This window comes from Nomascus leucogenys, chromosome 8, assembly GCF_006542625.1.
Source record: "Nomascus leucogenys isolate Asia chromosome 8, Asia_NLE_v1, whole genome shotgun sequence".
Taxonomy (NCBI): Eukaryota; Metazoa; Chordata; class Mammalia; order Primates; family Hylobatidae; genus Nomascus; species Nomascus leucogenys.
This window is the reverse complement of record NC_044388.1, coordinates 109879194-109904758: the sequence shown is the minus strand read 5'-3', so window position 1 is coordinate 109904758 and position 25565 is coordinate 109879194. Positions and strand designations below refer to the sequence as shown.

The following is a 25565-nucleotide window of genomic DNA, read 5'->3' as shown; positions in this document are numbered from 1 at the left end:
ATACTGCACAAGCAAGAGTACACGTGGACATGTGCCGGGATGTCTGACGCCGTGTCTGTTGCAAGCATGGCCCCTCTCCCCCCCGCAGTGGTCCTACGGCTTCTACCTAATTCACCTTCAAGGAAAGCAGGGCTTCCAGTTTTTCTGCAAAACAGAAGATATGAAGAGGAAGTGGATGGAGCAGTTTGAGATGGCCATGTGAGTTCCAGGGCGGCAGCCCCCAGGTCCCGCGCAGATGAGTTGTACGGGGGAGTGGAAGCCCAGGTGGATTGTGTCTGTGGTTCCTCTCAGACCAGGGGCGGTGGGAGGCAAAGTTGGAACGTCAAGGACACAGACAACCTCCGTCACCCCTGGGACACCAGCCTGAATCAGCGACATCCTCTTTAACAATCGATCCAGAGTGAGAGGGCTCTCCCTCTGCCACAGCCTGTCCCAGGCAGGCTCTGCTGTCCTGCTGGAATGAGCCATCCCACCCTTGAGGCTGAGCCTGGCACGCCTGGCCCACAGAGCAGTGACCGGCTGGGAGTGGCCATGATGCCAGAGGATTCCTGGTGACCCCAGTGTTCAGGGTCTTACGGGCTGGTGGCTTGGCACCTGTTTTTGAAGCCACAGAACTATTTTTCCATGAAATCCAAGAGGATTCACATCCTAGATATGTGAAACAGAGAAAGACAATGAGCGGGTTCCCGGAACACAGACCCTGGAGGGCCAGCAGGGTTGTCTGTGCTTGAGCTCTGCGGGCAGGTGAGCTGGGGCCTGCGGGCAGGTGCGCTCACCTCTCTGACCGTTTCCTCTGGTGAAATGGAGAGGGGAAGGCCTGTGTTCTGGCCTTTTTGGGAGGATCGAAAGGGAACAATTGGACACAGCAGGGCTAGGGCCTGGCTTGTGGGAATAGATGCAGCCAGCTGGTTTGCACCCAGGCTCTGTGGGGGAGGCCTGGGGCATCTTCTCTTCGGCCACTCACTTTCCATGGCCTGTAATTTTCTCCCCAACATCCTATTGTGGAAAAGTTCAAGTGTTCATGGAAGCTGAAGCGACATGATGGTGAATAGCCGTCTTCTCACCACACCGCCGCCATCCGCATCACCCCACCCCACCCCACCCCAGCCATCCAACAGCGGGTCTGTGTCAAAGTGAATTGCACACCAGTGCAGCCCCCCCAAGTACCTCAGGGGGCCCAATATTTGTTAAGCTTCTGAAATTTCAAGCTTATATCCAATGAGGCAAACAAATCTTAAGTATATGTTTTCTGAGTTTTAACAAATGCCCACACCTGCCCACATCCAATCCCAGTCAGGACCTTAGACCACCGCCCCCACCTGGAAGGTTCTCTCAGGCCAGTGCAGCAGTGTTAAAGCTTCCTCTCTGACCTGCCTTCTACCAGCAGGGAGTCTGGGCCCCGAGTCTGTCCCATGTTGGGGGCAGAGCCAGGCTTGGAGTCCCGGCCCTCTCGGATTCTGCACAGCTTGGGTCCGGAGCCCAGCTGGTTCCCAGGATGGCCACATGACGGGGCTCGGGGAATCTAGTGGCTGTAGCGTCTGCTCTCTTTCCCTCCCGCCAGGTCAAACATCAAGCCAGACAAAGCCAATGCTAACCACCACAGTTTCCAGATGTACACGTTTGACAAGACCACCAACTGCAAAGCCTGCAAAATGTTCCTCAGGTGTGGGAAACCCCCTTCTACAGCCCTCACCTCACTCCACACCCACCCCAGGCCCCCGAGAGAGCCTAGTGTTCTATCTATCCTGTGTTCCCTGTGGGAGGCCCTGAGGGGTTAAGGGAGTATACCCCACAAGAGTCAGGCCCGTGCCAGGCATGGTGGCTCAAGTCCCAGCACTTTGGGAGGCTGAGGCAGGCGAATCACTTGAGCCCAGTAGTTGAACACCAGCCTGGCAACATGGCAAAACTCTGTGTGTACAAAAAACACAAAAGTCAGCCAGGCATGTTGGCCTGCACCTGTGGCCCCAGCTACTTGGGAGGCTGATGTGGGAGAATTGAATAAGCCCTGGAGATTGAGCCTCCAGTGAGCTGTGATGTCACCACTGCGCTCCAGCCTGGGTGACAGAGTGAGACCCTGTCTCAAAAAAAAAAAAAAAAAAAAGAGGCCCGGCCTAGCCCTGGCTAGTTCAGATCTAGCCAGGAGGTGATTGTTCCTGGGTGCCCGGGATGCTGTGTGGGGCAGGGAGGCAGGCTGGCGGAGGTAGGGGAAAGCAGGTGTCAGGCTGCCTGGTAAGAGAGGGTCCTGGATACTCAGGGCTATGAGGGATGTGTGCGCTGGGAGACAGCCAGCCAGGTGAGCCTGGGTGGGGACAAGGGCCTTGACCTTGGCAGAGAGGCAGGAGGAGCCGGCCCCAGCCTCGACCTCACCTCCTGCCCTCCCCTGTGCAGGGGCACCTTCTACCAGGGATACATGTGTACCAAGTGTGGCGTCGGGGCACACAAGGAGTGTCTGGAAGTGATACCTCCCTGCAAGTTCAGTGAGTACCCCCCCACACACCCCAGTCCCTGGCCACGCCCTCTCACTTCTGCCCTCTACTACCTGGGTACTGGGCCTCGGGTGCCGTCTCCCATGGGGCAGCGACCAGATGAGGACACCAGTGCTCATGTGCCCCGGGGCAGACACCAGACACCTGCCGCACGTCACACACTTACCAGGAGACACAGCCGGGATGAATTCCATTCCAAGCCCTCTCTCCTAATGGGGGTACTTGAGGACCCCTCCCCATCTCCTGCATCCCCTGCCCCACTCCAGGAGGAAGCTTCTAGAATCTCCACCCCCAAACACGGCACAGAACATTCTCAACAGGTGCATGGAGGTTTCTCATCACAGAAACACCGGTCACCCTGGGTTCTCCAGCGGGTGAGGCCTGGCCATCAGTAGCTATAGCCATGTTAGTAAATGGTTCAGACACACACGCACATGCACGCGTACACACCTGGCACTTAACAGTGGTTCCCTTCTGTTCATGCCCATTTGGGGAAGCTTGAGACTCAGGGAGGGGAGAGGATTGAGCCAGGCTGGCAGTGGGCAGAGGCAGGGATGCCCTCTGGAGGCTCCTCGGAAGCATCTTGGGTCGGGGGCATACATTTGGGGTTGTGCCCAGCTCAGGGCAGCTGGACAGCGGTGCAAAGCCTGAGACGGTTCTCTCCTGAGAGGCCTCAGACATCGGGATGTCACCTCCATCATCAGCCCCAGAAACTGGGGCTTGAAACTTTCAGCGATTTGTCTACACTTATTAGCAGAGCTTCCATTCAACAAAGAGCCCCTGGTGGCCCCAGGCCGAGTCTCTGGGTCTTGTCTCCTTGGGCCTCCTGGAAGTGTCTTAAGGCAGAAAAACAAGTCAAGCCAGCTTGTCACCCGGAGACGCCATTGCCCAGAATACATTTTGCACTGTGACTTTAGATCAATAGTTAATTCACCATTTACTGTGAGTGCCAGCCCAGTACCCTAACCTGGGGAGAGGGCCAGAAGGTCAGCCCAGACCCCCTTGTCCCCACCACAGGCCCAATACAGCCCCCCAGCTGTGCACAGGATCCCGCAGCCCCTGGAGTTAGTGCCAGGGGATTCCACAGGCAGCCTGTGGCCTGAATGCAGCTTTTCGGCTTTTCAATACTGCCCTCTCGTGGCTGCATGTCCCCAGACGACTGGCTGCAGCTACTTAGAATCTTTTTTTTCTTTTTCTGATCCTAAAAGTAATACATTTACTTATCAAAAATTTGGAGAAAAAAAAAAGAAATGGAATTTTAAAGAAGTATCACCCGTGAACTTACCTAGAAATGATGAAAGGCAATATTTTGGTATATTTCCTTCCAAGTTTTCTTTTTTTTTGTAATTTTTCTGTTTTTCTCCCCTGATTATTAATTACTGATTTTCCACAGAAAATTTGGAAAATGTAGAGAAGTGTAAAGGGGGAGAGAAAAACTACTCCTATCCCCAGGCAAAGCCAGCTGCCACGCGGCCCCGAGCACTGTCCTGCTTTCTGCAGATGTGCACGCCCACCCACCCCGTCTCTGTATGGTTTTGAATTTTTCTTAGTATGCGTAGTTGGGGTCCCACCAGATAGGCAACTGCAGGTCTTTTGGAAGCCAGCATTGCTGTCTGCATTCTCCCATGTCCTGGCAGCGCCCTGGCTGGCACCAGCTCCATTCTCCCCAGGGGCCTGTGTCCTTGCCCCCCTCCTCATCCCTCTGATGGGAGACGCTGTCCTTGCCACATGTAGCCATTTTTCCCTTAAGAATGTCCAAGTGGCCTTCCCTCTGATCCAGGCTTCTACCTTTGCTCTGGGGTTTGGCTCTGGGCGGTGTTCCTTTGACCATTGTAGCCTTCACCCCTGGGCTCTGCCGGGGCTGGTTTAGCTGTTTGCTGCCCATGGGGGCTGAGATGTCCTGGAGAGATGCTCGCCTCTCCTGAGAGCCATGCCTGTGGGAAGCCCTCATCAGGCACAGTCATTGCTGCTATCCAGCTGCCCCCACCCCGACCCCTGCCCACTGAGCTGGAACCTGTTCTCTGGTGTCTGTGGATACCTCTGTCTGCCCAGAGCCATCTGCACTGTGACTGCTGGGTGGTGTGGAGGTCATGTCAGCCGAGTGTGTGAGCTGTTGGGTTCCTTGCCTCCTCTGGTGGTGGGTGGCAGCCAGCTTGGCAGATGGCTGGGCCCTAAAGGGTCTTGGGAACATTGACTCTCCTCTTGGCACCTAAGGTCTTGTGTTCTTGAGCGTGTTGGCACCTGGGTGTCTGAGGTGAGGATGGCAAGCAGGTAGCATGCGTACCAATGCCTCCTCGTCACTTGCCCCAGCAGGCATCACTAAGCGATTGTGGCAGGTAGCATGCATACCAATGCTTCCTCATCACTTGCCCCAGCAGGCATCACTAAGCGATTGTGGAAATCTCCCCTTTGAGTGCCAGGTACCACCCCATGATCCAGGCAGCTGCCGCCATTCAAAAGAGGTGGCCCAGGTGGGACAAGCTTTTTGCCAGCTCAGGTCTATTACCCGGTCCAAGTTCTCCCATGGGCCCCCTAAAGCCAGAGCTCAGAATTTGCTGCCAGAAGTAACTGAGACGCTTTCCCAGCCGTGAGCTCAGACCTACATGTCCACAATCCATGTCCAAAACAGACTACTTTGTAGCTTGGCTCACTTACCATCTTAAGCTCGGCCCCGAGGCTCGGGTCGGTGTGAGTGAGAGCTGCACGGGGACTTGGCGTCAATGGCCTCCCCTCTAACACCTGACCTGCTTCCTTTCCAGCTTCTCCTGCAGATCTGGTAAGTCCCCAGAGTGTTTCCCCTCCCTCTGCCCTGCCCTCGCCACAGCCCGGTGTGCCCAGAGCCAGAAAGACCCAATTGTCTGCCTCTCACCACTCCTGGGGCCACACCGGCTTGGATGAGCCACTTTCGGTTACAAGAGGCCTCCGCTTTCCTTCGTAGGTGTCAGTAGAGTCCTCCTAGGGTCTGCAGCGGTGTCTTCCTATCCCAGCTGCCCCCCCATTCCCTTGCCCAGTGGCTGCTCACGGCTATGGGTACAGCTCTGGGACCTGCACCAGCCCTTCTGCCCCCGAGTCCCCCAGTTGACTCAGAGCCGTCTGTTTAGCTGATGGGATGGAGTCACTTCCAGGGGCTTCGTGTGCCCCTCGAACTGTGGGGTCCACATGAACCAGCCTTCAGGGAGGATGGAAACTTAGTCGTATTTGGCACTGTGTGTCCCAGATGGACACCACAAAGCCCAGGCTCAGAGCGGGTGGTCAGGGCAGGCTTCCTGGAGGAGGTGGGGGCCTGTGGTACGGAGTGGGAGAGGGAAGGGCACAGACCTTTCAGGAGTGAGGGTGCACAGAGGTGGAGTATATTGCCAGGGTGGAGGAGTCACATAGGGAACAGTGTCCCTCTCCTTCCCTGCTCCTGCCTTGACCCCTCTATCTAGGAACGAGTGGGGACAGGGAGGGCGGGTTGGGTCGGTGCATGGGCCACAGTCAAAGAGCAGCCTTCCCTCATCACTGTGTTCTGTCCTTGTCCTCACAGGACGCCTCCGGAGCGGGACCAGGTGAGTCTTCTGGACCTGGGCCCTCTGCTGTCACCCATGTCAGCCGTCACATGGGAGCTGAGCCAGGGCCTGGGTGTGGTGATGGCCAGGTCTGCCCAGCCACCAGACGCTCCAGGCTCCTGGATGCTGCTGCCTGGGGCCCCTCCCTCCTGCCTCTCCGGCCTCCATGGCACCTCCTTGGGAGTTGGCTCTGTTTCTGATAAGGCAGCACCCGGCTGTGGGGACAGGACCCGGCCTGCAGAGGAGCAAGGGCCTTCTAGCCGGGGAGGGGCACCAAACTGCAGCCAGAGACCTGAGATCAAAAGGCGCTGCCATCCTCCCACCACGTCCTCCGTGCCCTTCCTGCCTTGCTGCGGGTTGCTTAATGGAAACGTGGTTTTAGACACAGCATAGAAAGCATCGTGTTCTCTGCAAACTTGAGTGCAGTCCAGGCAGTGCTCAGTTCAGCCTCACCCTCATCGGCAGAGGACAAAAGATGAAAAACGCCGCTGCTGCTGGGGCCAGGCGGGAGCTGGGCTGGGAGAGCCGTGGGCTCCCTGAGAGCTACAGGCAGGGCTGGGTCAGAGCAAGGCTTGTCTAAGAGCAGCCTCCACATTCCCTGGGGGCACAGCCAGGACCCCCATTTCAGGCCCAGAGCACCTCTGTGAGCTCTGTGGCCTTGGGCAAGCTGCTGGGCCTGCTGACCCGTCACCTGTCTCTGACACGAGGGATCCCCCGTCTTCTGCCCCGCACAGCTGCCTGTGGGCCACAGATCTGAAGGGTGTTTGGAAAAAAACACAAAGTGCCATCTGAAAATAAGTTGCTGTTCCATGATGACCCCTGAATCTGTTTATTGCATAAATAATTTACTTATGATATTTATCAAAAAGACACGAGGCTTATGGAAAGGATTTAGGGAGGGGAGATGCAGGCGCAGGGCTGCGTGTGCTGGGGGAGGCCGAGCTCAGTGATGGGGTGGGCTGCGGGCTGGGGCCGAGTCCGTCACCGAGTGAGCTGCTGAGTCACCGAGTGAGCTGTCCTATCCTTTGCAGGTCCCAAGATGGTGGCCGTGCAGAATTACCATGGCACCCCAGCCCCTCCCGGGAAGCCTGTGCTGACCTTCCAGACAGGCGATGTGCTTGAGCTGCTGAGGGGCGACCCTGAGTCTCCGTGGTGGGAGGTGGGTCCTGGGGCCCGGGAGGGTCGAGGGTCCCTGGCTCCGGCTCCTCCCAGCTCCCCAGGGCAGAAGCATAAAGTCCTGCACATCCCCAGGCAGAGGCAGAGGGGTGAGAGACCACCAGGGAGGAGGAGGCACAGGGCAGCTGGCAAGGCCTCTCCCGCCTCAGTGCTCCGGTTCTGCGCCGTGGCATGCGTTCTTAGGAACCTTAGCCTGGGCTCTCCAGGTGTTTGCTTTCACACGGTAGGCAATGCTGTGTCCCTTCCCGGGAGGGGCCCTCCTGCCCTGGCACCCAAGGCCTTTCTCCATTGGCCCCTGCCCTTCCTGCCTCTGCTGTATCCCATAGGCCCTTCCCAGGCTTCTGCCCTGGCCACACCATGCCCACCCTCCTCCCCACCCTACGTCAGTTCAGGTCAGCAATCTTCGCATGATCGTGGGGTGAGCGGGCAGGTTCGCTCCTTCCCCAGGTGGGCACAGATGGCGTCATCCTGATGTGGTTTATGGTTCTGAGCCAGGAATGTGCTGCTCTGTTTCCAGGGCCCACAGAGTGGAGACCTTTGTGGGTGTTCATCAGCCCAGCAGATGGCTGGGCTGTAAAGGGTTCTGGGAGCATTTGCCCTTCTCCTGACACGCTGAGACCCCATGTCCTTGAGCATGCTGGCACCTGGGCATGTGAGCCAAGGACTCACACACCCACTCCTGGGCTCCTCTACCAAGCCCCAGTGCTCAAGGGAGCCCCAAGACCCTCAGGTCAGCAGAGCGCCACGGGGCCTCGAGGGCACTTAGCCCAGCAAGGCAGCCTCCCGCGGGAGCTGACATTAGAGCCGAATGTTTGTTAATGTTCAGGTTACGATGATGCTGTGGTCATTTTGTCATGGTCGTTATCAGTCCATACTCGGTGATGGATTTCTTGTACCAGACCCTACATTCATGTAACAGGAGGTTCAGAGGGTGCAAAAGGCCGTCTGCGCTATGCAGAGTCTCGGTCCTGCTCTGTCCCTCCCCGGGTATGACCAGGGCTGCCAGCTTCTTGGGGGGCCTTGCAGAGGTGCTTTGCTGCTGTGCCAGGTCTTAGTGCTCTCATGTCTAGGGAGGGACGCCCTGCACCTCCCTGCCCTAACTGGCTGCCGGGTCAGCTGAGGTTGGGAAAGAAGACGTTGGCTCTCCCACCCTCCAGGAGCGGGATTGGCATACGCTGAGTCCGTCTAAATGGCCCCACACTCCCCTAGGCCAGGCTCGGCCGCCTTGTCCTAACCATCTCTTTCCTCTGCCAGGGTCGTCTGGTGCAAACCAGGAAGTCAGGGTATTTCCCCAGCTCATCTGTGAAGCCCTGCCCTGTGGATGGAAGGGTGAGTCCTTTCCCACAGAAGCTTCTGGAGCACGGTGGCCTGGGAGCTGAGGGTTCTGGGAGCTGCCTCCTCACGTGGACATTTTTGGCTTGTTTGGGACGTCCTTGCTAAATTTAGGCTGCTGTGAGCTGCTTCCTGGAGCTGGAGCCCAGAGATAAGCTGGGTGGGGGGCTGTGGGGCGGCACGCTCTCTTCTGTTTAAAGGGCTCAGCCGATCGGGTGTCGTTTCGTTGTGGTTTTAGAAACACCAAAACAGGCATCTCTGCAGCAGCTGTAATGAGGTGGAGACCAGCCAGCTGCCTTTCACCAGATTTCGGGGACTCTATAAGTTCTCTTGGACTATTACGCAGCCTTAGAGAGAAAAAAGGCTCCCCTCAACCATAAGGCTTCAAAGCTAGACTTTCTGCTATTTCAAACAAAAGCAATATGGCATTTCTTTCATCCGAGGGGTATGGAGCGAATTCTCGGCTCTGTGACGAAAGGCAGCAGGCAGGCTTGAGTAAATGAGTTTCCCCACCTCCACCCCGAAAGGACAGCTCAGAGTCAGAGCGTGGAACCTCTGAAGGTGCAGGGGTGGGTTCCCCACCCCACTGCGGCAGCCCCGGTGTCCCCCAGCGCAGCCCCAGTCCCGTCAGCCTGTGTGCTACCTCTGCTGAAGGGCAAGTGCTCAGCACTTAGGGCGCTTTGCGTGACCAAGGGGACCAGGCAGCAGGGGAGGACAAGGGTCACGAACTCACTAGGTGGCCTGGGGCAGGTTCCTTCCCTTCCCAGGCCTCAGTTTCCCCATCTGCATGGTGAACAGGGTGCGAGGGAAGAGGTAGTCTCTGAGGCTCTGCCCAGCCTGTGGCCCAGTGAGGCCTGGGTGGGGGGCTGTAGCCAGGGAGGGAACCCTACCTGCTCACTGGAGCGGCAGCACCTGCCTGAGTGTGGCCACCACCAGACCCCCACCGCGGGGTTTCCAGACCTCTGGAGCAGGGAGCTTTGGCTGTGGGTGTGCTCACATCCACTGGCTGAGAACTGCCCGCACCTTCGGTCCTTGCTCTCCCAGGGGATCAAGTCAGTGTTAGCTGGTGGCTAATGCCAACATCTGTTCCATCAGACCTGCGGGCCGTCTACTCAGAGATGAGGTTGTCCCGGCCACTGCCCTTGGGCACCTCCCAGGCCAGGGGCGTGGGGCTAAGTCCACAGATGATCCCATCCAGGCCAGCCAATGCTGGGCCTGGGGGTTAGGTCACTGACAACGACCCCCTCTGAGCCCTGCTCTGTGGGTGGCCCTAGGGGGGACGTTAACACTCTTGTGCTCTGCCGCCAGCCGCCCATCAGCCGACCGCCGTCCCGGGAGATCGACTACACTGCATACCCCTGGTGAGTGGATCGTGGGCTGCAGACATGGGCATCTGGTGGCCTCTTTGTTATGGGGGCATGCCCGCTGGGCCTGGGTGGTGCTTGTGAGCGGCCCGGCAGGGTGGAGGCCCCAGGCTGCCTCTTGCCATCTCCAGAGCACTGAGCCCAGTGGCTCCCAAATGCCTTCTCCCTCCTGGGCTGTAACTCTCCAGGAGCCTGGGGGAGTCCTTCTCCTGTAGGCAGCTGTTAACCATCTCTAAAACAGCTCAACTGGCTCAGCTATTTCAGGGAATTAAACCCTTTTTAAATTTTATCTGCACGATATAAAAGTGGTATATTTAAGGTCACAGGTGTAATCCACTTACTGATAATACAGTTGCTTGGTGGGAACAGTGAGGCTGTTTGAAATCACAGAAGTCCCAACTCTCCTGACAATGTGGCAGCAGATTTTGGGAGGGAGCTTGCCTTGCCCTCTCAGGGTGGGCTTCATTGCAGTACAGGCGGCAGGAAGAGCTTCATTTCAAAATCTGTTCAAAATTCAACTGACATAGATGTTGGCAGCCTCCAACGTGTTACCAAAAAAATCCACAGAAGCAGTTATGCCTTTACTGCTTTTAAAATAGTGAAAATATATTTTAGGAAAGAAATTGGATCTACTGAATACTCTGAACTCCTCTGGCAGGCCCTCGGGGTCTGTAGAGCAGAAGACAGCATGTGGGGCTGGCTGGCGGCCACAGTCACCCCTCTATTTTACCCCTCTCAAGATCTGTCCTGAGCCTCCCTGTATCCCACCGTAGACAGGGTCAGATGCCAGACCCCACTCACAGTGGTGCCCCGCTCATAGGGACCCAGCCTGTTCTCTTGGGTTCATTAGGAGATGAGCTCTCAGATGAGGACTGCAGAGTATTTCATGTGGCCTGCCATGCACGGAGGGCTGGGCACCCCTCAGACACTGCGGCTCTCGTTTCTTCTGGCCCCCTCCTGCAGGTTTGCAGGTAACATGGAGAGGCAGCAGACGGACAACCTGCTCAAGTCCCACGCCAGCGGGACCTACCTGATCAGGGAGCGGCCTGCCGAGGCTGAGCGTTTTGCAATAAGCATCAAGTAAGTGGCGGCTCTGGGCTCAAGGAGACCCATACCCCAATGCCGTTCTGAAGTGGAGACTACCATCCTCTCCACGTCCTGAGCTCGTGGGGTTGGGGTGGACATGTCATCTGTTGCCCAAGTGAGGACATTATTGAGATGAAAGCGGTGCTGAGGGGTCAGGGGGTCTCTACAGGTGTGCTGGGCAGGGCCTGAAACCCTGGCATGCACAGATGGTCCATGTTTACATCACTCCTGGCTGCCCTGTGGGCTGGGTTGGACATTCCTGGGTTACAGGAAGCAGATAAGTTCAGGTACAAGTGGGTGGGTGAGATGCTGTGTGAGCTCAGGGATTTCCCAGCAGCCCCACAGATTGAGAGAATGGACCTGTCATGCTGCTCTGAGGCAGCTGGGGGCCTAGGAGGGCATCTCCTGTGACTACTGCTGCCTTGCGGCTTTGGCAGAGTCTGGGCATCCTCCTGCCCTATGCCCTCTCCCTGGGAGCTGCCTCCTTGTGGGGCTGCAGTTAACTCTCCAAGAGACAGACCCTGATGGGCTGGAGCCCACCAAGCACTGAGCTGGTGGGACATTGCCCACCTGAAAGAAATTCAGAAAGCCTTCTATGTGCCTGGCCTGCAGGAGGCTAAGATGGGCCTTGCCGACCAGGAGCTGGGGGTGGGGTGCACACACTCATGGCACACATTAAATCCAGGGAGAAACAAGATGGGTGCTGTATGCAGGCCTCACAGAGGACCAGGCAGCCAGGCCACCATTTGTTTAATGACTGTTTATTACATTAGCTGATTTCCAGATGTTAAACCAACCTTGCATTCCTGGAATGTCCCACTGGGTTGTGGTGTGGAGTCCTTGCTATGTGTCTGGTTTATGTAGATAAATACAGTCATGGGCCACATAATGACATTCCAGTCTGTGAGGGACCCCATATGTGGTGGTGGTCCCATAAGATTATAACGGAGCTGAAAAGTTCCCACGGCCTGGTGACATCACAGCGCAGCCCATTACTCAGGTGAGCGTGGTTATGCTGGTGTAAACAAACCTACAGTGCTGCCAGTCATATAGAAGCGTAGCACAAACAATTCTGCACATACATAGTATGTGATCATTGTAATACATGAATGTGTGACTGGTTTATGGATTCACTATACAGTGCTTTTTATTTTAGAGCATACTCCTACTCATCAAAAAAATACTTAATTGTAAAACAGCCTCAGGCAAGTCCTTCAGGAGACATTCCAGAAGAAGGCATTGTTGTCGTAGGAGTAAAAACAACAACAAAGAAAAAAAACAGGAAAGCTTATAGAATAAGGATACAAAGAAATCAAATATTTTTGTACAGCTGTATAATATGTTTGTGTTTTAAGCTAAGCATTATTACCCAAGATTCAAAAAGTTAACAAAAATTAAGAAGTTCATCAAGTAAAAGAGTGACGGTAAGCTAAGGTTAATTTACGATTGAAGAAAGAAGGTTTTAAAAATAAATGTAGTGTAGCCTCAGTGTCCAGCGTTGATAAAGTCTACAGTGGTGCACAGCAATGTCCTAGGCCTTCACATTCACTTACCACTCTCCAGCTCACCCAGAGCAACTTCCAGTCCTGCACGTTCCAGTCATGATAAGCGCCCCATACAGCTGTCCTGTTTTTTATCTTTTCTACTGTGTTTTTACCATACCTTTTCTAGGTTGACCTCATGGTACAACTGCCTACGGTATTCAGTAGGTCTGTAGCCGGGGAGCAATAGGCTCTGCCATCCAGCCTAGGTGTGGGGTGTGCAGTAGGCTCCACCGTCCAGCCTAGGTGTGGGGTGTGTGGTAGGCTCTGCCGTCCAGCCTAGGTGTGGGGTGTGCAGTAGGCTCGTCATTCAGCCAGGTTGGGTGTGCGGTAGGCTCTGCCATCCAGCCTAGGTGTGGGGCGTGCGGTAGGCTCCGCCTCCAGCCTAGGTGTGGGGTGTGCGGTAGGCTCTGCCGTCCAGCCTAGGTGTGGGGCGTGCGGTAGGCTCTGCCGTCCAGCCTAGGTGTGGGGCGTGCGGTAGGCTCTGCCGTCCAGCCTAGGTGTGGGGCGTGCGGTAGGCTCTGCCGTCCAGCCTAGGTGTGGGGCGTGCGGTAGGCTCTGCCGTCCAGCCTAGGTGTGGGGCGTGCGGTAGGCTCTGCCGTCCAGCCTAGGTGTGGGGCGTGCGGTAGGCTCTGCCGTCCAGCCTAGGTGTGGGGTGTGCGGTATGCTCTGCCGTCCAGCCTAGGTGTGGGGTGTGCGGTAGGCTCTGCCGTCCAGCCTAGGTGTGGGGCGTGCAGTAGGCTCCACTATTCAGCTTAGGTATAGGGTGTGCAGTAGGCTCTGCCGTCCAGCCTAGGTGTGGGGTGTGCGGTAGGGGATGCCATCCAGGCTTATATAAGTGCACTCTGTGGCGTTCGTACAGTGATGGAAGCACCTGCCTGCATCTCTCAGGACAGGTCTCCCTGGTTATACGCCACCTGACTGTATGGGAGAGAGATTTGGTTTGCCAGCTGCTTGCTAAGGATTTCTGCATCCATAGTCATTAGGGACATTGGGCTGTAGTTTTCTTGTGATGTCTGTGTCTGGCAAGGGGGTGGGTGGCATTCAGGGGAGGGATATGGGGGCTCCTCTGTAAGGTCACATTTGAATTGAGACCTGAGGACATAAGGGGGCCTTGAGGACAGAAGGAGGTGAGTGGCAGGGGCAGCAGCCGGTGCCGAGGCCCAGACAGGCTTGCTCTCGGCACCTCTGAGGAGCAGGCCCGAGGCCTTGCCAGCCAAGTGGACATGCAGGGAAGGATGTCAGGGGATGTCAGGGCTGGGCTCGGCTGCTCCACAGGGAGGAGGAGAGGCTCCTGGTTCCAAAAAGCAAATGAGCAGAAGCCCAGGACAGGAGGCCTCAGCAGGGCTGGAGGCCAGGAGAGGCGGGGAGCTGAGCAGCCAGGGTTCCGGGCCCCAAATGAGCAAGGAGGGCAGGCAGGCAGGTGGCAGGAGCTGTCTGGGGCTGGTGGCCCGAAGGGCTGGGGTAGGACAGGGCTGACAGGGAGTGGCCCTAGGGGCCGGGGACGAGGGGCTTTGCTGCAGCAAACACAGAATGAGCCTGGCTGCCAAGGGGGCCGGGGCCGTGTGGCCCTCATGTGGTGACCGCCGGGGCTGTGTGACCCTCATCTGGTGACTGCCGGGGCCGTGTGGCCCTCATGCAGCGACCACCGGGACCATGTGTTTGCCCAGGTTCAACGACGAGGTGAAGCACATCAAGGTCGTGGAGAAGGACAACTGGATCCACATCACAGAGGCCAAGAAATTCGACAGCCTCCTGGTAGGTGACTCCCGGCTCCGGCCGGCTCCCACCCCAGCCACAGGGGACAGGTGCTTCCTCCCGGCCCTGAGCGAGTGGCCATGTTTCCTGTGAGGATTGAATCTTCCCAGAGTGGGAAAGATTTAGGGAATTGGTTTTTAAGGCACTAGGACAGCTAGAGCTATGTCACAGCCTTCTGAATTGGGACTTCTGACCCCCAAAGCCTGAGCAAGGTGGCTGACCCTGGTAAACAGTGCAGGGGTGGGGTGGGGGCAGCCCAGGCCACCAGCAGCCCCAGATTCCTCTCGTGCCCATCCTCCTGCAATAGCAGAAACTGACGCCCCGTGGGGCTTCCAGCTGGGGCCTGGCTGGGTAGCCCCGTTACACATGTATGGCTTCAAACAGCGTCTTCTCTGACTCACCTCCACCCTCCGTCCCAGCCGGAATGCAGTTAGAGGGCATAGTCCTTGACATGATTTTAAAGTGATGCCTACATTTTTTTTTCTTAATTACAAAAGTTGTGTATATTGAGAACTCCTGATTAGAGCCCCCAAGCTCTTAGCTTCCCCGCTATGGCCACAGAAAAGCACAAGGTCAAGCAGAAATCCATAATCTCGGGCTGAGCATAGTGGCTCATGCCTGTAATCCCTGCACTTTGGGAGGCCGAGGTGGGTGAATCACTTGAGGTCAGGAGTTCGAGACCAGCCTGGCCAACATGGCAAAACCCCATGTCTACAAAAAATACAAAAATTAGCCGGGCATGGTGGCACACACCTGTAGTCCCTGCTACTTGGGAGGCTGAGGCACGAGAATTGTTTGTACCCAGGAGGCGGAGATTGCAGTGAGCCGAGATTGCGCCACTGCACTCCAGCCTGGGTGACAGAGTGAGACTCTGTCTCAAAAAAAAAAAAAAAAAAAAAAAAAAAAAATCATAATCCCATCCCCACCTCCAGAAAAAGCAAAAGCAGAAACCAATGTTCGCATCTCAGTGAGTCCTCAGGACCTCTCTACACACAGCTTAGGTCTGGTTTATATTATATAAATAATAATGCTGGCAATACCCCAGCTGATTTTTAGCCGACTTTTCAAGGCCACAAACATTCACCATTAATGAATCTTTCCCTGGCTGTTGGCCGCATGGCTCTCTGTCACTTGGAGATCCTGTTATTTCTAGAAGCTTGCCCCAAGTGCTGGGTACAGAGTGTTTCCATTTTTTCCATTATAAAGGCTGTTGAGGTCAGCGTCCTTGCTGGTCAGCCTTGGCATCTTTTGCAGATTATTTTTTCCAGAAACATTTGGGGGAATTGCTGGTACCTTCAAGGTACTGACCACCCACTGTGGTCTTGGGGGAAGTGGGGAGTTCTGAGGAGTCCAGGAGGCTATAGTCTCCCCCACCTGAACCAGGAGGTGGGAGAGGGAGGCCAGGTCACTGGGGGAGGACTTCCTGGAGGTGGCAGCAGCTGTCAGTGAGTGTGTACGCCCTGCAGGAGTTGGTGGAGTACTACCAGTGCCACTCACTCAAGGAGAGCTTCAAGCAGCTGGATACCACACTCAAGTACCCCTACAAGTCCCGGGAACGCTCAGCCTCCAGGGCTTCCAGCCGGTCCCCAGGTAACGCCCCAGCCTAGCCGGCACACCAGCACTCCTCAGAGGGGTCTGCCCTGGCCCACTTCCCAGGGCCCAGATCCTGCCCTTACAGACCCAGGCAAGGAGTCCCACCCCGGGAACACAGCCCCGGCCCCTCCCCCAGCCATCGCAGATGCTATCGTGTGGCATCTCCTGGGCCATGTGACAGGCGGGGACTCTGCACCTGCTTAGAATTGCTGCTCTGTGTCTTGGCTCCCTCACCCAGAGACCAGTGGGGGTTGGAGGGGCCAGGTCTAGGCAGAGACCCCTGTGCATGGAGCTGTCACTGGTGGGAGAGAAAAGGGCAGGCCCACCTGTTCCCAGATCCCTCCCTATGCCCAGCCCCTGGGCCTCCTCTGTGAGATGCAGCCTGTTTGCAGATCGGACTCCACAGCTCAGAACAGGGAAGGCCACATGGAATCAGGGGCAGGGGCAGGCCCCGAACATGCGGCTTCCCGCTCAGGACTCTGTGCAGAGTCACCCTACATCCTCCAGCCTGCAGGGACCTGCAGGGCCATGGGTCCCACACAGGCCGAGCTGGACAGGAGAGGAACAGCTGGCCTTAGCACCTGCTGGGTGCCAGGCGAGGGCATGAGAGGAGGTGGTCCCAATTTGCTCTGGAGGACACAGGTGCAGAGAGTGGCTCCAGGGTAGCTCAGGTGTGGCCGAGCAGCACCTGTGCCAGGGTGGGGCTTGACAACCCGTGCTGCCCTCTGCCTCCTTTGTCCCCCTGTAGGGCCTCTCCTGCCAAAGGGCCTGCCCCACCCCATGCTCCCCAGCCTGTAGCTGTGCCCACCGTGACTGTGCGTGGATGCCCTGCTGCCCGCCTCACGTTCTCTCTCGCCTCTTTGCAGCTTCCTGTGCTTCCTACAACTTTTCTTTTCTCAGTCCTCAGGGCCTCAGCTTTGCTTCTCAGGGCCCCTCCGCTCCCTTCTGGTCAGGTACCGCTGCTCCCCAGGGCGTGGGGGGACTGGGCCTGTGGCACCTGCCTTGGGAGACCCAGCACGGAGCTGCCCGCTGGCCCCACAGCCCTGCCTGATGTGGCCACAGTTGTCCGCAGTCTGGCGCTGGGTGGAGGGGAGGAAGGGGCTGGGGAGGCCCGGCAGAGGCTGCTGCGGGCACCTGAGGACACGTCAGGCTTGGCCCCGCCCTTGTCACCACCCACCCCCTGTGGACACGCCCACCCTGATGGCCACTTCCCCAGCCCCATCCACTGTCATTCCTCCTTGTTCATCAAGAGCTTTGCCTCTGGTAGCAAAAAGCAGGTGGCCACGAGGAGGAGCTGTGGGACTTGGGTGCAGGGAGGAGGGGCTTTCAGTCAGCCCTGACCTCATGGCTTTTGGCTGCCAGAGTCAAAGTCCCTTCCTAGCAGCTGTGTGTGTTTCACCCTCAGCCATGGTCATTATCACCAGTCTATCAGGATTCTGCATCTGGGCCAAGCTGGTTCCACTGGGTTTCTGGTTGGATTTGGGCTCTGGAACTGGGGGACCACTGGAATGATGATGGTCAAAGCCTGGGAACCTGCTCTTGTCCCTAAGAACGTCCTCGTTATAGGGACTTGGATGTGCTGTGTCCCCAGACCCAGAGGGCAAGAGGCCCTGGGATTGGAGGCCAGTGTGTCCCTCCAGAGCCTTTCTGCTTGACATCCTTCCTCTCTGGGTACAGAGCAGGGTTCTGGGCACCAGGGGAGAGACCCAGCTTGGCCCAAGGGCCTCCTGGATCACTGGTTGGGCTCCTCCTGCAGCTGTATGACGCTGCCCATCTCCCTCAACAGTGTTCACACCCCGCGTCATCGGCACGGCTGTGGCCAGGTACAACTTTGCCGCCCGAGACATGAGGGAGCTTTCGCTGCGGGAGGGTGACGTGGTGAGGATCTACAGCCGCATCGGCGGAGACCAAGGCTGGTGGAAGGGCGAGACCAACGGACGGGTGAGTGGCCCCATCCTGAAGGTGCGGGGCTGGCCTCGCTGCAGCCCCCACCTGGTCAGGCTCAGGCAGACGAGCACCACAGCTACGTCCACACCCCAGGCCCTGTCCCAGACACCCCCTGCCATCTCCCTCATCCTCACAGCAGCCCAGAAGGTTGGCATTCACAGGGGGAAACCGAGGCTCCAGATGTTTACCACCAACCCAAGGTCACACAGCCAGGAATCGGCTACAGAGGTCTGATGTGGATCCAGGCTCCTAGGATACCCCCCGACCCTGTTGCATTTTTATTCTGGGCTGCCCTCATAGCTTAACTCGCCAAATTACTTGCAAGTCCCCAAGCTCTGTTTGCAGGAAGGGAGGTCACAGCACTGAGGAGGACACGGTGTCCTTGCTGGGCTCCTCCTGCCATTCTCTAAGTCCCCATCTATGCCCTGGTGAGGCAGTTGGGACACACTGTGTCCCTACCCACCCCAGTCCCTTCACACTTTCCCAAGTGCCAGGTGGGCCTAAGAGTGCCCTGACCACCCTAAGATTCTGCATAAGTCCATGGCCTCTTCATCCCAACACCCCATCTGGACCTCTAGCTTTGACCCATGTCTCTCAGTACCTATCCATCCAAGCACCAGAGCTCCCTGTGCCACCAATTAGAAAATGCCCAGCTTTCTCTGTGAGCTGCAAGCTGCACAGGGCAGGTGCACAGGGCTTCAGAGGGCCAGCCAGTTAACCTTGGCTCCCAGTGCTGACCCTTCCATTGTCCAGTGGCCAGAGCCACTCTGCCTTTACCTATCAGTCTGCCCCTTGCAGGCCCTCAAGTCTGATCCATTTTTTACCCAACTGCCCTGCAGAAGTGTCAAGGCTACTGAGGCTTAGGTAGCCCACCTAGGGGGCTGGGACCACTGGTTCTCAAAGTGGTCCTTGTGTGATTGGCATTAAAAGTGCCTGAAGCTGTAATTTAATAAGCGCATACCTGGGCCCTTTCCCAGATCCAGGTATTTTCTATACAGCATTAAGTTTTAGAACAACTAGTTTGAGTATTACTGGATAATTCCTGTCAATTTGACCTTGTTACCATTATGAAACATCTCTTCTTTTCTCTGGCATTTATTCTTGCTGTAGTCTCCTTGATCTGCTGTTGTGACACCAGCTTTCTTGGGATTACTGCTTTGTGTGGCATACTATTTTCTTTCATGCTACTTAAACTTTTCTATTTCCTTACATTTAAAATGGATCTCTTATAAATAGTTGGGGAAGCCAGTCTGATCTGACAGTCTTTGGCTTTTAATAGGCATATATAGTCCATTTACATTTAATGTAATTACTGAGCTGTTTGGGTTTAAATTATCTAACTTTATTTTCTAGTTGTCACATCTACTCCTTTTTTCTTCTTTCCTGCCTACTTTTGAATTAATCAATATATTTTTAATTCTACTTCCCCTGCGCTACATTGGTTTGTTAGTTACACACTTTTTTTCTTAAGTGGTAACCTTAGACTAGACATTACCTTAAATGAGTACTTTTTTTACTATTTCCCAGACAATGCAAGGAAGGACCTTGCAACTTTTGATTGTATCCATTTTCCTCCCAACTTTTGTGCAAGTGTCATCATGTATCTTAATTCTGTATATATTCAAACCTTAGAAGACATTGTTTTTGTTTTTTTGTTTTTATTTTATATATATATATATATATTTCTTTTTATTACACTTTAAGTTCTAGGGTACATGTGTACAACGTGCAGGTTTGTTACATGTGTATACATGTGCCATGTTGGTGTGCTGCACCCATTAACTAACTTAATTTACATTAGGTGTATCTCCTAATGTTATCCCTTCCCCCTCCCCCCACCCCACAACAGGCCCCAGTATGTGATGTTCCCCTTCCTGTGTCCAAATGTTCTCATTGTTCAGTTCCCACCTATGAGTGAGAACATGTGGTGTTTGGTTTTTTGTCCTTGCGATAGTTTGCTGAGAATGATGGTTGCCAGCTTCATCCATGTCCCTACAAAGGACATGAACTCATCATTTTTTATGGCTGCATAATATTCCATGGTGTATATGTGCCACATTTTCTTAATCCAGTCTATCATTGTTGGACATTTGGGTTGGTTCCAAGTCTTTGCTATTGTGAGTAGTGCCACAATAAACATACACTGGAGAGGATGTGGAGAAATAGGAACACTTTTACACTGTTGATGGGACTGTAAACTAGTTCAACTATTGTGGAAGACAGTGTGGCGATTCCTCAGGAATCTAGAACTAGAAATACCATTTGACGTTGTTTTTGTTTTGGGCAGTTGTGCTTATTTAGATTCACCCCCTGTTTACCTTTCCCAGGGCTCCCCATTTCCTCCTGCATTATTGTATTTCCACCCAACACCATTTCCCTGCTGCTTGACATCCCTTCTCTTTCATATTTTTTAAAGCGTATCTGCTATTAATGAATTCTCAGTTTCTTTTGAATCTAAAACCATCCTTATTCACTTTCTTTTTAAATATTCACATTGTAAAATGTTTGTAACTTATAATTTTGAAACAAAATTTCAAACGTAAAATTTCAACTTAAAAGTGTCAGTAACCTGCCCAGATTTACCAATTGTGAACGTTTTGCCCTATTTGCTTTATCATTTGCACTGTGTATGTGTATGTTTGTCTATTTCTCTCTAACTCATCTGAGAGTAAATTGCAGAAATGGTATTTCTTTACCCCTAAGTATTTCCTAAGACCAAGGACATTCCCCTTTGATATAATACAATTATCTAATCCACTGTCCATATTCAAATCTTACCAGTCATCCCAATCATGTCTTCTCTAGCTCTTCTCTCCTAGTCCTGGATCCAATCCAGGATCATGAATTGCATTGACTTGCTATGATCCTTAACTCTCTTTAATCTGGAATATTCCTCAGCCTTTCTCTGCCTTATATGACTTTTACATTTTTGAAGAGTTTTGAGCCAACTATTTTTATAGGATATCTCTCAATGTAGGTTTGTTTGATGTTTCTTCATGATTAGATTGAGGTTCCATTGGCAACACCACAGTGGGGACGTTGGCACTTCCTCAGTGCCGTAGTGTCCTGTTAGGAGATGAATTATGCCAGTTTGTCTCATTATTTGTGATATTAACTTTGGTCATGTGTTTGAGATTATATTTGCTATGTTTTATGGTGAAGTTACTGTTGACTGTAATTAGCAAGTAATTTTCAGGGTAATACTTTGAGGTTAGGTAAATATCCTATTCCTCTTCAAACTTTCATGTACTAGTTTTATCTTCCCTTGATGAATTTTATCTATTCTATTATTTCTATTATGGCTGAAAAATAGTGATTTTTTTGACTATCTATAGATATTAGTTGGCATTCTACTGTAAGGAAAACTTTCTTTTCTCCTGTACTTATTCATTCTCCCCCAGGAATCAGTCATTTTTCCAAGGAGACCTAGTTCCATTTTGTGAGGAGTTGTTTTGAGTTCAATTTTGAAGTTCATTTGAAGTTTTGAGTTCATTTTAAGTTCATTTTGAAGTTCATTTTGAAGTTTTGAGTTCATTTTACCATAATGTGCCTAGGTGTGATTTTCTCTTTATTTATTCTGCTTAGGATTTGCAGAGATTTTTTTGAACCTGTGGCTTGATATCCATCACTTTTGGAAATTTCTCAGCCAGAATAGTATCTGCAGACAGCGTGCCTGTTGCGTTTTCTCTCTTTTCTCCTTGTAGGACTTCGTTCACATGGATGTTAGAACTTTTTACCATGGCCTTATATTATTTCCACAATTTTATGTGTTTTTCATCCTTTTTTCTCTCTGGTTTTCTATCTAGTCACTTTTTAGTGACCTATCTTACAGTTTATTTGTCTTCTCTTCTGCTTTGTCTAAATCCCTCTATTGGATTCTTCATTTCATTCATTGTATTTTTCATTTCTAGGATTTCTATTTGATTTCTGATTTAGGTTCTGTGGTAAAATTGTCTGCCTTTTCATCCATTTTCTTAAACATATGAATTAGAGTTATTTATCTGCCCTGACAGATGACCTCAGTACCTGTGGGTTGATTTCTACTACCTGCTTTTTCTGTTGGTTTTTGTTGTTTGGTCCTGACTGAATGCCAAGCTTGTGTATTAAGAAAAAACTGTAGTTGTTCTGGGTGATGTTCTTTTCCTAAGGAGGATTTGCTTTTTTTCTGACTGGCAGCTGGAGAGTGGGCAGATAATCTTAGACTGGCCAAGGGTGGTGTTTTTCTGGGTTGCTCTTATTCCCAGGCAATGGTTCCACCAGGTCCTTCTGAGAACTCTGGACTTCCGAAGGGCCCCCATCTTCATGAGTCTCTACTTGCCCCCACCCCAACACAGACATGCACACACCTGCTTACACACACACACACACACACACACACACACAGACACGATCTTGCCATCTTTTTCAGATTGGCTGGTTTCCTTCAACGTACGTAGAAGAGGAGGGCATCCAGTGATGGCAGGAACGTGGACAAGACTCGCAGATTTTCTTGAGAGAGTCACTCCAGCCCTGAAGTCTGTCTCTGGCTCCTCTGTGACTCAGAGGGGAAATACCAACCTCCCAGTCTTCCACCACCCACAGGGATAGGGAGGGTGTTGAGAATCCTAAACTCGAACCGTTTCACTGTCAGCCTGCCCTCGGCGACCCATCACTGGGTATGCTATTGTACATAGAGGAAACCTGGTCTAGCCCCACCCAGAGCGCAGAGGAGGGGGCACCAGCAGCGCTGCGAGCCAGGCTCTGGGTGGCAGTTGAGGCCAGAAGCCCATCGCCTGCCCCCGTCCAACTGAGATGGCGTTCAGGAGCCTAGGTTTGAACAGCAGATGCTGTCCCAGGAAAGGCTAGGGACAGCAGAGGGGACCTGCCCCCAGCCCCTCTGCTCAGGCCCTGGACTCAGCCTTGCCTGTCTTTTCCTGCTGCTCCCAGGGGGAGGTGTCAGGCCTCGGGAGGCAGACGGGACCAGAGCCAGGCTGTTCACTGTGGGCCCACTTGCCCCACTGCGCTAGGGCGCAGGAGGAGAGAGCACTGTGGTCGCCCTCTGCAGCCACTCTGGCTCCCCAGACTTCCCTGACTCCCCCACTCCCCTCCATGCCAGGGGCACACCCAGACCCCACAGGGCAGGCCCCTCTCTTGGAAGGGGCCTTTGGAATGATGAAATTCCAACCCTGCTCCCCGGTCAGCGGTACCGTTTCCTGCCCTCTCTGAGAGGCCCTTTCTGGAGTCCTGGGAAGGTGTCTGCCTGGCCCCACTGCCAGGTCAGTACATCTTTTGTAAAAACCCTGAAATGGGCAGGGAAGAAAACAGGGATTTCCCCTCTCTAGATCCCTGCCGGGTCCCTCTCCAGGAGGCCCCTCTGCTCTCCTGCAGGGTGGTCCCTGAGGGTCGGCCCAGCCTTGGCACGAGAGGTTGGTTCCAGCCCCTGGCAGGGCTTCCTTTCAAGGGCCCCTGCAGCCTACAAACTGGGCCTTGGGCAACTCAAAATAAGTGCTCTTGGGGGTGGCTCTACCCCATTACCTCCCCCAGCCACAACTCCCGGCCTTTGACCTCTGGCTGGGTTAGCCAGACCCTCGTTTCTCTACCCTGATATTGCATGAGACCTGGTAACAGTGTCTCCCTCCCAGCAACTTGCCAAAGCCTCTGTTGAGACCTGGGCTTCCTGTAGCCCCTTCTCCCTCTGGCCAGCTGCACAGCCTGTGGGAGGTGCCCGGCCCAGGTTGGGTGTCGGGGAGGCTGGTCCCTGCTGTGGGTGGCACTGGGGACCTAGAGGCTCTTTCTGAGGTTGGCCTTGTGGCCTCTGGGGTGTAGGGAAGAGGCGGGAGGAGTCATGGGGATGGGGAGCGGCAGGGGGAGAGAGGGGCCCCCGACAAAGGCTTGAGAAATGAGGGGAGGTGGAGGCAGGGCAGGGGAAGCAAAGAGTCGGCCTGGGAGAGAGCACCCTGGGGCCTCCGTGTCGGGGTACACCCAGCACTTTGCGCCCTGCAGCCCGGCAGGCGCCAAAGATGGCGGGGAGGAAGGCAGCAGCCCCTGTGTTTACTGTCGTCAGAAAGGCCTTGTGTTTTGGTTTGGGGTTTTTGTTTTGTTTGTGTTTTGTTTGGCTTGTTTGTTTTTTAAGGGGAAAAAAGTTTGTAATTATTTCCTCCAAATCTCCCATTATATATCTGTGAATAATAAGAGATTTTATAATAGCAAGGAAATGATGTATATTTTAGTTTGTTGAAAAATAAGTCATCATGATCACAAAGGACACTGAGAAAAATAATTTAGAACCCTGGTTTTTGTGAATTTTTTTTGTTTTGTGTGTGTTTGTTTGTTTTGAGATTTGTATTTGGCCTGGTTTGGTTTTTGCACTGCACTAAGGCAGGAAGGTTGGAGGGCTGGGTGCAGCCTGAGAGTCCGATGGTTTTCAGCAGGAGACAGGGTGTCCCCTGCAGGGGGCTAAACTGCAGGGGCCTGAGATTAGCTGTGAACATGTGGGAGCCCGATGCATGCGGGTCAGGGATCTGGGGGCCCCCGCAGTTGGCGGCAACCCCAAATGGACACAAACTGTACATTTGCCTATGGGTTTTTTTGAGACCATGGTTTTTACTCGCAAATAAACCTGAGTTCTTTTCTGCGGGAGTTGTCAGCCTTTCATGCCAGGGGAGGAGGGAATGGCTGGATTCTTCCACCTAAGTCCAGCAGGGTCTGTCTGACTGGGGTGCTTAGATCTCAGGGTGGCCCATTCTCAGCAGGGTCTGAGAGATATGGAGGTAATGGTGCCATGGCCCCCTCCCAGCTGGCACAGCACCGTGGGTTTCCCATGCGGTGCCCTGGAATTCTCCAGGTGGCATTGGGCATACAAATGGGATTCTAATTCCTGCCCCATCGCTTGGGTACCTCCTAAGCCCCTGTTTCTTTACATGTATATTGAAGATAAAAGTAGCCTCAGTGCAGTGGCACACACCTGTCATTCTAGCACTTTGGGAGGCTGAGGTGAGAGGATGGCTTGAGCCCAGGAAGTTGAGACCAGCCTGGGCAACATGGCGAGACCCTGTCTCTACAACATTTTTTTTTAATAGTTGGACACATGGTGGTGCACATCTGTGGTCCCAGCTTCTTGGGAGGGTGAGGTGGGAGGATCGCTTGAGCCCAGGAGGTCGAGGCTGCAGTGAGCTGTGATTGCACCACTGTACTCCAGCCTGGGCAACAGAGCAAGACCCTGAATCTAAGAAAAGAAAAAAAAAAACTCTCCATTTTGGTGGGTTCTGTGGTGTATGATAGAGAAAACCAAAATAGAAAATGAGAGATTTATTTCTCCTTCCCCTCATGGAGGACCGTCCAGAGGCAGCAGCTCCTTTGCCTTGCCCTGGTTCCCGAGCCATCAGGAACCCTGGCTCCCCGCTCCCTGATCCCCTGGCCTCAGGGGGCTCCTCTTTCCTGATTCCCCGTCCTCAGAGGCTCCGCCCTCCCTGATCCTGCGTCCTCAATGGCTCCTCCTTCCTGATCCCCCATTCTCAGAAGCTCCTGCTTCCTGATCCCTCGTCCTCAGAGGCTCCTCCTCTCTGATCTCCCGTCCTCAGCATGCCCTTGCCTCCTTGTGGCTGCCTCGTGGTCCACGGTGGCTGCTGGAGCACCTGCCACAGGGCCATGAGAGAGGACAGAGATCCCCTTACAGCTCTGGCCAGTGCTTGGTGAGGAAACAGCCCATTTTCTAGAGGTGGAAACTGAGGCTGAGATATATGAAGTGACTCATCC

The 25565-nt window shown here is 54.0% G+C and overlaps 1 protein-coding gene across 7 annotated transcripts in view; it reads left to right on the top strand.

The window, feature by feature from the left end:
* VAV2 (vav guanine nucleotide exchange factor 2) overlaps positions 1-24445 on the top strand; it is a 220268-nt gene extending 195823 nt beyond the window's left edge. For 4 of the 7 annotated variants that reach the window (XM_030818132.1, XM_030818130.1, XM_030818131.1 and 1 more), the window contains 14 exons: positions 89-198; positions 1562-1663; positions 2389-2477; positions 5246-5262; positions 6013-6034; positions 7066-7193; positions 8465-8539; positions 9851-9903; positions 10870-10986; positions 14204-14291; positions 15758-15881; positions 16751-16837; positions 17671-17825; positions 22240-24445. In XM_030818132.1, coding sequence (XP_030673992.1) covers positions 89-198; positions 1562-1663; positions 2389-2477; positions 5246-5262; positions 6013-6034; positions 7066-7193; positions 8465-8539; positions 9851-9903; positions 10870-10986; positions 14204-14291; positions 15758-15881; positions 16751-16837; positions 17671-17825; positions 22240-22287 — 1215 coding nt within the window. In that variant the 3' untranslated portion in view covers positions 22288-24445. The remainder of the gene's footprint in view (positions 1-88; positions 199-1561; positions 1664-2388; positions 2478-5245; positions 5263-6012; positions 6035-7065; positions 7194-8464; positions 8540-9850; positions 9904-10869; positions 10987-14203; positions 14292-15757; positions 15882-16750; positions 16838-17670; positions 17826-22239) is intronic. The other 3 variants (XM_030818134.1, XM_030818133.1, XR_004031471.1) reach the window with 2 other exon arrangements.
* The last annotated feature ends 1120 nt before the right edge of the window (positions 24446-25565 follow it).